This window comes from Tachypleus tridentatus, chromosome 3, assembly GCF_004210375.1.
Source record: "Tachypleus tridentatus isolate NWPU-2018 chromosome 3, ASM421037v1, whole genome shotgun sequence".
In the NCBI taxonomy this organism is placed as follows: Eukaryota; Metazoa; Arthropoda; class Merostomata; order Xiphosura; family Limulidae; genus Tachypleus; species Tachypleus tridentatus.
This window is the reverse complement of record NC_134827.1, coordinates 76,155,159-76,169,523: the sequence shown is the minus strand read 5'-3', so window position 1 is coordinate 76,169,523 and position 14,365 is coordinate 76,155,159. Positions and strand designations below refer to the sequence as shown.

Here is a 14,365-nt window from a genome sequence, read left to right as displayed (position 1 = left end):
TTTCATGACCTGCCAGTATTATACATATACATAAAACATCAGATTTCATTTGGTGACCTGCCAGTATTATACATATACATAAAACATCAGATTTCATTTGGTGACCTGCCAGTATTATACATATACATAAAACATCAGATTTCATTTGCTGACCTGCCAGTATTATACATATACATAAAACATCAGATTTCATTTGGTGACCTGCCAGTATTATACATATACATAAAACATCAGATTTCATTTGGTGACCTGCCAGTATTATACATATACATAAAACATCAGATTTCATTTGGTGACCTGCCAGTATTATACATATACATAAAACATCAGATTTCATTTGGTGACCTGCCAGTATTATACATATACATAAAACATCAGATTTCATTTGGTGACCTGCCAGTATTATACATATACATAAAACATCAGATTTCATTTCATTTGGACCTGACCTGCCTGTATTATACATATACATAAAACATCAGATTTCATTTGTTGACCTCCCAGTATTATACATATACATAAAACATCAGATTTCATTTGTTGACATATACATAAAACATCAGATTTCATTTGTTGACCTCCCAGTATTATACATATACATAAAACATCAGATTTCATTTGTTGACCTGCCAGTATTATACATATACATAAAACATCAGATTTCATTTGTTGACCTGCCAGTATTATACATATACATAAAACATCAGATTTCATTTGTGACCTGCCAGTATTATACATATACATAAAACATCAGATTTCATTTGTTGACCTGCCAGTATTATACATATACATAAAACATCAGATTTCATTTGCTGACCTGCCAGTATTATACATATACATAAAACATCAGATTTCATTTGCTGACCTGCCAGTATTATACATATACATAAAACATCAGATTTCATTTGCTGACCTGCCAGTATTATACATATACATAAAACATCAGATTTCATTTGCTGACCTGCCAGTATTATACATATACATAAAACATCAGATTTCATTTGCTGACCTGCCAGTATTATACATATACATAAAACATCAGATTTCATTTGCTGACCTGCCAGTATTATACATATACATAAAACATCAGATTTCATTTGCTGACCTGCCAGTATTATACATATACATAAAACATCAGATTTCATTTGCTGACCTGCCAGTATTATACATATACATAAAACATCAGATTTCATTTGCTGACCTGCCAGTATTATACATATACATAAAACATCAGATTTCATTTGCTGACCTGCCAGTATTATACATATACATAAAACATCAGATTTCATTTGCTGACCTGCCAGTATTATACATATACATAAAACATCAGATTTCATTTGCTGACCTGCCAGTATTATACATATACATAAAACATCAGATTTCATTTGCTGACCTGCCAGTATTATACATATACATAAAACATCAGATTTCATTTGCTGACCTGCCAGTATTATACATATACATAAAACATCAGATTTCATTTGCTGACCTGCCAGTATTATACATATACATAAAACATCAGATTTCATTTGCTGACCTGCCAGTATTATACATATACATAAAACATCAGATTTCATTTGCTGACCTGCCAGTATTATACATATACATAAAACATCAGATTTCATTTGCTGACCTGCCAGTATTATACATATACATAAAACATCAGATTTCATTTGCTGACCTGCCAGTATTATATATACATAAAACATCACATACCTGCCAGTATTACATAAAACATCAGATTTCATTTGCTGACCTGCCAGTATTATACATATACATAAAACATCAGATTTCATTTGCTGACCTGCCAGTATTATACATATACATAAAACATCAGATTTCATTTGCTGACCTGCCAGTATTATACATATACATAAAACATCAGATTTCATTTGCTGACCTGCCAGTATTATACATATACATAAAACATCAGATTTCATTTGCTGACCTGCCAGTATTATACATATACATAAAACATCAGATTTCATTTGCTGACCTGCCAGTATTATACATATACATAAAACATCAGATTTCATTTGCTGACCTGCCAGTATTATACATATACATAAAACATCAGATTTCATTTGCTGACCTGCCAGTATTATACATATACATAAAACATCAGATTTCATTTGCTGACCTGCCAGTATTATACATATACATAAAACATCAGATTTCATTTGCTGACCTGCCAGTATTATACATATACATAAAACATCAGATTTCATTTGCTGACCTGCCAGTATTATACATATACATAAAACATCAGATTTCATTTGCTGACCTGCCAGTATTATACATATACATAAAACATCAGATTTCATTTGCTGACCTGCCAGTATTATACATATACATAAAACATCAGATTTCATTTGCTGACCTGCCAGTATTATACATATACATAAAACATCAGATTTCATTTGCTGACCTGCCAGTATTATACATATACATAAAACATCAGATTTCATTTGCTGACCTGCCATCAGATTTAAAACATCAGATTTCATTTGCTGACCTGCCAGTATTATACATATACATAAAACATCAGATTTCATTTGCTGACCTGCCAGTATTATACATATACATAAAACATCAGATTTCATTTGCTGACCTGCCAGTATTATACATATACATAAAACATCAGATTTCATTTGCTGACCTGCCAGTATTATACATATACATAAAACATCAGATTTCATTTGCTGACCTGCCAGTATTATACATATACATAAAACATCAGATTTCATTTGCTGACCTGCCAGTATTATACATATACATAAAACATCAGATTTCATTTGCTGACCTGCCAGTATTATACATATACATAAAACATCAGATTTCATTTGCTGACCTGCCAGTATTATACATATACATAAAACATCAGATTTCATTTGCTGACCTGCCAGTATTATACATATACATAAAACATCAGATTTCATTTGCTGACCTGCCAGTATTATACATATACATAAAACATCAGATTTCATTTGCTGACCTGCCAGTATTATACATATACATAAAACATCAGATTTCATTTGTTGACCTGCCAGTATTATACATATACATAAAACATCAGATTTCATTTGTTGACCTGCCAGTATTATACATATACATAAAACATCAGATTTCATTTGTTGACCTGCCAGTATTATACATATACATAAAACATCAGATTTCATTTGTTGACCTGCCAGTATTATACATATACATAAAACATCAGATTTCATTTGTTGACCTGCCAGTATTATACATATACATAAAACATCAGATTTCATTTGTTGACCTGCCAGTATTATACATATACATAAAACATCAGATTTCATTTGCTGACCTGCCAGTATTATACATATACATAAAACATCAGATTTCATTTGCTGACCTGCCAGTATTATACATATACATAAAACATCAGATTTCATTTGCTTGACCTGCCAGTATTATACATATACATAAAACATCAGATTTCATTTGCTGACCTGCCAGTATTATACATATACATAAAACATCAGATTTCATTTGCTGACCTGCCAGTATTATACATATACATAAAACATCAGATTTCATTTGCTGACCTGCCAGTATTATACATATACATAAAACATCAGATTTCATTTGCTGACCTGCCAGTATTATACATATACATAAAACATCAGATTTCATTTGCTGACCTGCCAGTATTATACATATACATAAAACATCAGATTTCATTTGCTGACCTGCCAGTATTATACATATACATAAAACATCAGATTTCATTTGCTGACCTGCCAGTATTATACATTACATAAAACATCAGATTTCATTTGCTGACCTGCCAGTATTATACATATACATAAAACATCAGATTTCATTTGCTGACCTGCCAGTATTATACATATACATAAAACATCAGATTTCATTTGCTGACCTGCCAGTATTATACATATACATAAAACATCAGATTTCATTTGTTGACCTGCCAGTATTATACATATACATAAAACATCAGATTTCATTTGCTGACCTGCCAGTATTATACATATACATAAAACATCAGATTTCATTTGCTGACCTGCCAGTATTATACATATACATAAAACATCAGATTTCATTTGCTGACCTGCCAGTATTATACATATACATAAAACATCAGATTTCATTTGCTGACCTGCCAGTATTATACATATACATAAAACATCAGATTTCATTTGCTGACCTGCCAGTATTATACATATACATAAAACATCAGATTTCATTTGCTGACCTGCCAGTATTATACATATACATAAAACATCAGATTTCATTTGCTGACCTGCCAGTATTATACATATACATAAAACATCAGATTTCATTTGCTGACCTGCCAGTATTATACATATACATAAAACATCAGATTTCATTTGCTGACCTGCCAGTATTATACATATACATAAAACATCAGATTTCATTTGCTGACCTGCCAGTATTATACATATACATAAAACATCAGATTTCATTTGTTGACCTGCCAGTATTATACATATACATAAAACATCAGATTTCATTTGCTGACCTGCCAGTATTATACATATACATAAAACATCAGATTTCATTTGTTGACCTGCCAGTATTATACATATACATAAAACATCAGATTTCATTTGTTGACCTGCCAGTATTATACATATACATAAAACATCAGATTTCATTTGTTGACCTGCCAGTATTATACATATACATAAAACATCAGATTTCATTTGCTGACCTGCCAGTATTATACATATACATAAAACATCAGATTTCATTTGCCTGAGTATTATACATATACATAAAACATCAGATTTCATTTGCTGACCTGCCAGTATTATACATATACATAAAACATCAGATTTCATTTGCTGACCTGCCAGTATTATACATATACATAAAACATCAGATTTCATTTGTTGACCTGCCAGTATTATACATATACATAAAACATCAGATTTCATTTGCTGACCTGCCAGTATTATACATATACATAAAACATCAGATTTCATTTGCTGACCTGCCAGTATTATACATATACATAAAACATCAGATTTCATTTGCTGACCTGCCAGTATTATACATATACATAAAACATCAGATTTCATTTGCTGACCTGCCAGTATTATACATATACATAAAACATCAGATTTCATTTGCTGACCTGCCAGTATTATACATATACATAAAACATCAGATTTCATTTGCTGACCTGCCAGTATTATACATATACATAAAACATCAGATTTCATTTGCTGACCTGCCAGTATTATACATATACATAAAACATCAGATTTCATTTGATTTCATGACCTGCCAGTATTATACATATACATAAAACATCAGATTTCATTTGCTGACCTGCCAGTATTATACATATACATAAAACATCAGATTTCATTTGCTGACCTGCCAGTATTATACATATACATAAAACATCAGATTTCATTTGCTGACCTGCCAGTATTATACATATACATAAAACATCAGATTTCATTTGCTGACCTGCCAGTATTATACATATACATAAAACATCAGATTTCATTTGCTGACCTGCCAGTATTATACATATACATAAAACATCAGATTTCATTTGTTGACCTGCCAGTATTATACATATACATAAAACATCAGATTTCATTTGTTGACCTGCCAGTATTATACATATACATAAAACATCAGATTTCATTTGCTGACCTGCCAGTATTATACATATACATAAAACATCAGATTTCATTTGCTGACCTGCCAGTATTATACATATACATAAAACATCAGATTTCATTTGCTGACCTGCCAGTATTATACATATACATAAAACATCAGATTTCATTTGCTGACCTGCCAGTATTATACATATACATAAAACATCAGATTTCATTTGCTGACCTGCCAGTATTATACATATACATAAAACATCAGATTTCATTTGCCTGACCTGCCAGTATTATACATATACATAAAACATCAGATTTCATTTGCTGACCTGCCAGTATTATACATATACATAAAACATCAGATTTCATTTGGTGACCTGCCAGTATTATACATATACATAAAACATCAGATTTCATTTGCTGACCTGCCAGTATTATACATATACATAAAACATCAGATTTCATTTGCCTGACATAAAACATGCCAGTATATTATACATATACATAAAACATCAGATTTCATTTGCTGACCTGCCAGTATTATACATATACATAAAACATCAGATTTCATTTGCTGACCTGCCAGTATTATACATATACATAAAACATCAGATTTCATTTGCTGACCTGCCAGTATTATACATATACATAAAACATCAGATTTCATTTGCTGACCTGCCAGTATTATACATATACATAAAACATCAGATTTCATTTGCTGACCTGCCAGTATTATACATATACATAAAACATCAGATTTCATTTGCTGACCTGCCAGTATTATACATATACATAAAACATCAGATTTCATTTGCTGACCTGCCAGTATTATACATATACATAAAACATCAGATTTCATTTGTTGACCTGCCAGTATTATACATATACATAAAACATCAGATTTCATTTGCTGACCTGCCAGTATTATACATATACATAAAACATCAGATTTCATTTGCTGACCTGCCAGTATTATACATATACATAAAACATCAGATTTCATTTGCTGACCTGCCAGTATTATACATATACATAAAACATCAGATTTCATTTGCTGACCTGCCAGTATTATACATATACATAAAACATCAGATTTCATTTGCTGACCTGCCAGTATTATACATATACATAAAACATCAGATTTCATTTGTTGACCTGCCAGTATTATACATATACATAAAACATCAGATTTCATTTGTTGACCTGCCAGTATTATACATATACATAAAACATCAGATTTCATTTGTTGACCTGCCAGTATTATACATATACATAAAACATCAGATTTCATTTGCTGACCTGCCAGTATTATACATATACATAAAACATCAGATTTCATTTGTTGACCTGCCAGTATTATACATATACATAAAACATCAGATTTCATTTGCTGACCTGCCAGTATTATACATATACATAAAACATCAGATTTCATTTGTTGACCTGCCAGTATTATACATATACATAAAACATCAGATTTCATTTGCTGACCTGCCAGTATTATACATATACATAAAACATCAGATTTCATTTGCTGACCTGCCAGTATTATACATATACATAAAACATCAGATTTCATTTGCTGACCTGCCAGTATTATACATATACATAAAACATCAGATTTCATTTGCTGACCTGCCAGTATTATACATATACATAAAACATCAGATTTCATTTGCTGACCTGCCAGTATTATACATATACATAAAACATCAGATTTCATTTGTTGACCTGCCAGTATTATACATATACATAAAACATCAGATTTCATTTGCTGACCTGCCAGTATTATACATATACATAAAACATCAGATTTCATTTGCTGACCTGCCAGTATTATACATATACATAAAACATCAGATTTCATTTGCTGACCTGCCAGTATTATACATATACATAAAACATCAGATTTCATTTGTTGACCTGCCAGTATTATACATATACATAAAACATCAGATTTCATTTGCTGACCTGCCAGTATTATACATATACATAAAACATCAGATTTCATTTGCTGACCTGCCAGTATTATACATATACATAAAACATCAGATTTCATTTGCTGACCTGCCAGTATTATACATATACATAAAACATCAGATTTCATTTGTTGACCTGCCAGTATTATACATATACATAAAACATCAGATTTCATTTGCTGACCTGCCAGTATTATACATATACATAAAACATCAGATTTCATTTGCTGACCTGCCAGTATTATACATATACATAAAACATCAGATTTCATTTGCTGACCTGCCAGTATTATACATATATACATAAAACATCAGATTTCATTTGTTGACCTGCCAGTATTATACATATACATAAAACATCAGATTTCATTTGCTGACCTGCCAGTATTATACATATACATAAAACATCAGATTTCATTTGTTGACCTGCCAGTATTATACATATACATAAAACATCAGATTTCATTTGTTGACCTGCCAGTATTATACATATACATAAAACATCAGATTTCATTTGTTGACCTGCCAGTATTATACATATACATAAAACATCAGATTTCATTTGCTGACCTGCCAGTATTATACATATACATAAAACATCAGATTTCATTTGCTGACCTGCCAGTATTATACATATACATAAAACATCAGATTTCATTTGTTGACCTGCCAGTATTATACATATACATAAAACATCAGATTTCATTTGCTGACCTGCCAGTATTATACATATACATAAAACATCAGATTTCATTTGCTGACCTGCCAGTATTATACATATACATAAAACATCAGATTTCATTTGTTGACCTGCCAGTATTATACATATACATAAAACATCAGATTTCATTTGGTGACCTGCCAGTATTATACATATACATAAAACATCAGATTTCATTTGGTGACCTGCCAGTATTATACATATACATAAAACATCAGATTTCATTTGTTGACCTGCCAGTATTATACATATACATAAAACATCAGATTTCATTTGGTGACCTGCCAGTATTATACATATACATAAAACATCAGATTTCATTTACTGACCTCCCAGTATTATACATATACATAAAACATCAGATTTCATTTGGTGACCTGCCAGTATTATACATATACATAAAACATCAGATTTCATTTGGTGACCTGCCAGTATTATACATATACATAAAACATCAGATTTCATTTGTTGACCTGCCAGTATTATACATATACATAAAACATCAGATTTCATTTGTTGACCTGCCAGTATTATACATATACATAAAACATCAGATTTCATTTGTTGACCTGCCAGTATTATACATATACATAAAACATCAGATTTCATTTGGTGACCTGCCAGTATTATACATATACATAAAACATCAGATTTCACATATACATAAAACATCAGATTTCATTTGGTGACCTGCCAGTATTATACATATGCATAAAACATCAGATTTCATTTGGTGACCTGCCAGTATTATACATATGCATAAAACATCAGATTTCATTTGTTGACCTGCCAGTATTATACATATACATAAAACATCAGATTTCATTTGGTGACCTGCCAGTATTATACATATACATAAAACATCAGATTTCATTTGTTGACCTGCCAGTATTATACATATACATAAAACATCAGATTTCATTTGGTGACCTGCCAGTATTATACATATACATAAAACATCAGATTTCATTTGGTGACCTGCCAGTATTATACATATACATAAAACATCAGATTTCATTTGCTGACCTGCCAGTATTATACATATACATAAAACATCAGATTTCATTTGTTGACCTGCCAGTATTATACATATACATAAAACATCAGATTTCATTTGCTGACCTGCCAGTATTATACATATACATAAAACATCAGATTTCATTTGCTGACCTGCCAGTATTATACATATACATAAAACATCAGATTTCATTTGGTGACCTGCCAGTATTATACATATACATAAAACATCAGATTTCATTTGGTGACCTGCCAGTATTATACATATACATAAAACATCAGATTTCATTTGGTGACCTGCCAGTATTATACATATACATAAAACATCAGATTTCATTTGGTGACCTGCCAGTATTATACATATACATAAAACATCAGATTTCATTTGCTGACCTACCAGTATTATACATATACATAAAACATCAGATTTCATTTACTGACCTGCCAGTATTATACATATACATAAAACATCAGATTTCATTTGCTGACCTACCAGTATTATACATATACATAAAACATCAGATTTCATTTGTTGACCTGCCAGTATTATACATATACATAAAACATCAGATTTCATTTGTTGACCTGCCAGTATTATACATATACATAAAACATCAGATTTCATTTGGTGACCTGCCAGTATTATACATATACATAAAACATCAGATTTCATTTGTTGACCTGCCAGTATTATACATATACATAAAACATCAGATTTCATTTGCTGACCTGCCAGTATTATACATATACATAAAACATCAGATTTCATTTGCTGACCTGCCAGTATTATACATATACATAAAACATCAGATTTCATTTGCTGACCTGCCAGTATTATACATATACATAAAACATCAGATTTCATTTGTTTACCTGCCAGTATTATACATATACATATAACATCAGATTTCATTTGTTGACCTGCCAGTATTATACATATACATAAAACATCAGATTTCATTTGGTGACCTGCCAGTATTATACATATACACAAATCATCAGATTTCATTTGTTGACGTGCCTGTATTATACATATACATAAAACATCAGATTTCATTTGTTGACCTGCCAGTATTATACATATACATAAAACATCAGATTTCATTTGCTGACCTGCCAGTATTATACATATACATAAAACATCAGATTTCATTTGGTGACCTGCCAGTATTATACATATACATAAAACATCAGATTTCATTTCCTGACCTGCCAGTATTATACATATACATAAATCATCAGATTTCATTTGGTGACCTGCCAGTATTATACATATACATAAAACATCAGATTTCATTTGCTGACCTGCCAGTATTATACATATACAAAAACATCAGATTTCATTTGCTGACCTGCCAGTATTATACATATACATAAAACATCAGATTTCATTTGCTGACCTGCCAGTATTATACATATACATAAAACATCAGATTTCATTTGCTGACCTGCCAGTATTATACATATAGAAAAAACATCAGATTTCATTTGGTGACCTGCCAGTATTATACATATACATAAAACATCAGATTTCATTTGTTGACCTGCCAGTATTATACATATACATAAAACATCAGATTTCATTTGCTGACCTGCCAGTATTATACATATACATAAAACATCAGATTTCATTTGCTGACCTGCCAGTATTATACATATACATAAAACATCAGATTTCATTTGCTGACCTGCCAGTATTATACATATACATAAAACATCAGATTTCATTTGTTGACCTGCCAGTATTATACATATACATAAAACATCAGATTTCATTTGCTGACCTGCCAGTATTATACATATACATAAAACATCAGATTTCATTTGGTGACCTGCCAGTATTATACATATACATAAAACATCAGATTTCATTTGTTGACCTGCCAGTATTATACATATACATAAAACATCAGATTTCATTTGTTGACCTGCCAGTATTATACATATACAAAAACATCAGATTTCATTTGCTGACCTGCCAGTATTATACATATACATAAAACATCAGATTTCATTTGTTGACCTGCCAGTATTATACATATACATAAAACATTAACACTTTTTTAAAAAATTATGAAAACTATTTCACTTTTTTCTTTTAAATAGAAAAAAATTCTTATAAACTATTTAAATGAATCATTATATTGTAACCTAATATTTAATTTAATAGAACCTGTTGTGTATTTCTTAATTTTTTGTGATATAATTGAATAAATTTAAGAATTTGGTAGTATGTCATGTAAAGAGTCATGAACAATACTGTTTTTCAATTATACAGAAAATGTGTTGAGTTTTCATTCCATTTAATATTACATACGTATAAACAATATTTTCAATTTTAATTTTTTTTCTTCTGATTTTTGCTTTAGGAGATCTTTTAGAAACAAATGTTATCCATCCACAAAGGTCGGCAAAAGAAAGTAAAACAGTACTTCAGAACATATTGTTAACTCATAGGTATATGCTCTTTCAAACATTATTTTATATAATTCATAGTTAGTGTAAAATTATTTATGAAATGTGTGTACTTTTATTTTTACTCAGTAAACTCAATAAAAAAAGTCCCAAAATTACAGTTTGTTAAAAATAGAAAAATTCATCTGTTAGGTTTATAAATGGATATCCTTGTACTTGACTAATTATTTGAAAAGAATTATTTTATGATCATTATAAACATTTGTTTATTCTTATATTTCCTGTCTTTTATCCATTGTATTATGTTTGAAAAGTAGCTTCATGGAAATGTACGGGATGATACTGACTTAACTGTAGGAAGAGAACAGAGCACAAATGTTTATGACTTTAACTGTGCAAACAGATAAGATATATGCATGTGTGTGTGTGACAAGAATAGTTCATTGCGTGTTACTTAAATGTAGCAAAATCAGTATTTCTTAAGTATTTTGGGCTATAACTCTAATATTCTTGTTTCCTTAGGATAATGGTTTGCTAGGTTACCCCATTTTAATATCAATCATTAGTGAGGAAATTTTTGCAAAGAAGTTAGGCCTGCTTTAGTTTTGGAATTTCTGTAGAAATGTTGTTTGTGAAGTAAGGCCTACCAGTAAGTATAGCTTGTAGCAAACATTATTGAAGAAATAAATGAATTTGTTATCATTAAGTGGACTGAAGTTTGCATTATGTTTACCAAATATTCCAAAAGATCCAACCTAATAATAGAACATGTATTTAACTAAATCCTTGGTCACCTGTAATTGAACACAGCTATCTGAAAATGTTAATAATTTATATTGGTTTATCTCAGATTCTTCACCTGGTTTTCTTTTGTCACATTCCAGGTGTGAAACCATAGCTCTCGGTAATGGCACAGCTTGTCGAGAAACTGAAGAATTTCTTTCTTCATTAATTCAAAACAGAGTATTTGCTCCCTTAGATGTAATGTACTGGTAAGTAAAATTGATGGCACATTCATTATTACATCTAAATTAACTTGAAATTTGTTTCAGCTTATTGTTTTCTGATGAATTTGAATTACAGACAGGAATTCTAAAACTGCTTTCTTTTCTAACTAGATGTCTTTGGGTAAGGAAGTGTTGTTTTATTAGGTGTAGAAACTCAGTCCTTTGGTGCTCAGCTGCTAATAATTAGGGTTACATTTAGAATGCTTCTTTATTAGAATTTGTGTTCAAACCAATGTAAGAATAACCATACTTTATTACTCAACATGTCAGTGTGGACTAGCATACAGTTTAAATGCACATTTTAAAAATACAGGTTTGTAAGAGATGCTTTCTTTAATTCCAGTACGAAACATTTCATTTCACCAGAAATGCCCATTTTTATCCCATGTTAAAATTAAAATGAATACTGTCAGTTAATCAGAATTGGAATTCAACATAACTGTTATTCCTGTTTTATCTAACTAGTGACTGAGATCTAGAATGTCTTTCTTCTTTTTTGAGTGATAGTTAGAGTTTTAGCATGTACAGTGTTGTAGGATTTGGATATAAAGATATCACATTTGTATACAACCTTTTAAAATAACCAATCTTGCCGAATAAATATTAAGAAAATAAATCTAATATTAAACAGCACAAAAAATTCAAAGTGATTGAATAAGTAAAGACCACAAGTAATAACAAGTTGTTATTTAGTCGTGTGACTAATGCCTTTATCCAAGGTGACTTGTATAATGTTTTAAGGCATTAAAATGAATTATGATATAGTTACAACAGTACAACATGTAATTAGGCACACCTGTGAGTCAGTCTGCTTGTTAACTGTACCACTGGCTACTTCTACCACACAAGAATCTGTATTAAAACACAGCTTTATAAGACGTATGATAAACTTAACACTTATATTAAATAACATTGCTTTCACCTGCTTGACAGAGTAATACATATTGTCTCCTTTCAGATTTTAGATAAAGTAAAATTATTGTGATATTCCAGCATTGTGAATGAAAGTGGAGTATCAATCTACAGCGTAACCAAAGATGCTGAAATGGAGTTTTCAAGTCTCGATCCAAACCTCAGGAGTGCTGGTAAGTATAGTTTGTTTAGTTTCATTGTCATAAACTTCTTTCTTTGAAAATTATATGAACTACACAAGATTCAGAAAGTATTTCATTGCAATCTTTAGATTTGATTATAAAGTAAGTAAAATAGAATAAACATGTTCACTGTATTATTTAGAATTGTTGTTTCTGAATAAAACAGCTCATGGATGTTATAATGTTCAACTTATTACTTAGAACTGATGTTACCAAATATTTGGTCAGCAGTTGTTACAGTGTTCCCTGTAGTTATAAAGTTTATTCCAGCATAATTAGTGAGTTTTTATTTCAAATTTGAAAAGTAAAAAAACTCCATAAATTTGACTCTCCAAATTGTTCTCCAGTGATTAAGTGGTAAGTCTAAAGATTTATAATGTTAAACAATTGGGTTTTTATACATAGAGTGGGCAGAGCACAGATAGCTGGTTATGTTGTTTTTCTTCTTAACGAGAGTAATTATCTTTAATCAGTAATAAGGGGGGTCAGT

General features: G+C 30.3%; 1 protein-coding gene across 1 annotated transcript in view; it reads left to right on the top strand.

Moving 5' to 3' along the window:
• LOC143247234 (S1 RNA-binding domain-containing protein 1-like) overlaps positions 1-14,365 on the top strand; it is a 49,573-nt gene that overhangs the window by 28,717 nt on the left and 6,491 nt on the right. Inside the window, exons 10-12 of the mRNA XM_076494946.1 lie at positions 11,729-11,816; positions 12,659-12,766; positions 13,775-13,866. Coding sequence (XP_076351061.1) covers positions 11,729-11,816; positions 12,659-12,766; positions 13,775-13,866 — 288 coding nt within the window. The remainder of the gene's footprint in view (positions 1-11,728; positions 11,817-12,658; positions 12,767-13,774; positions 13,867-14,365) is intronic.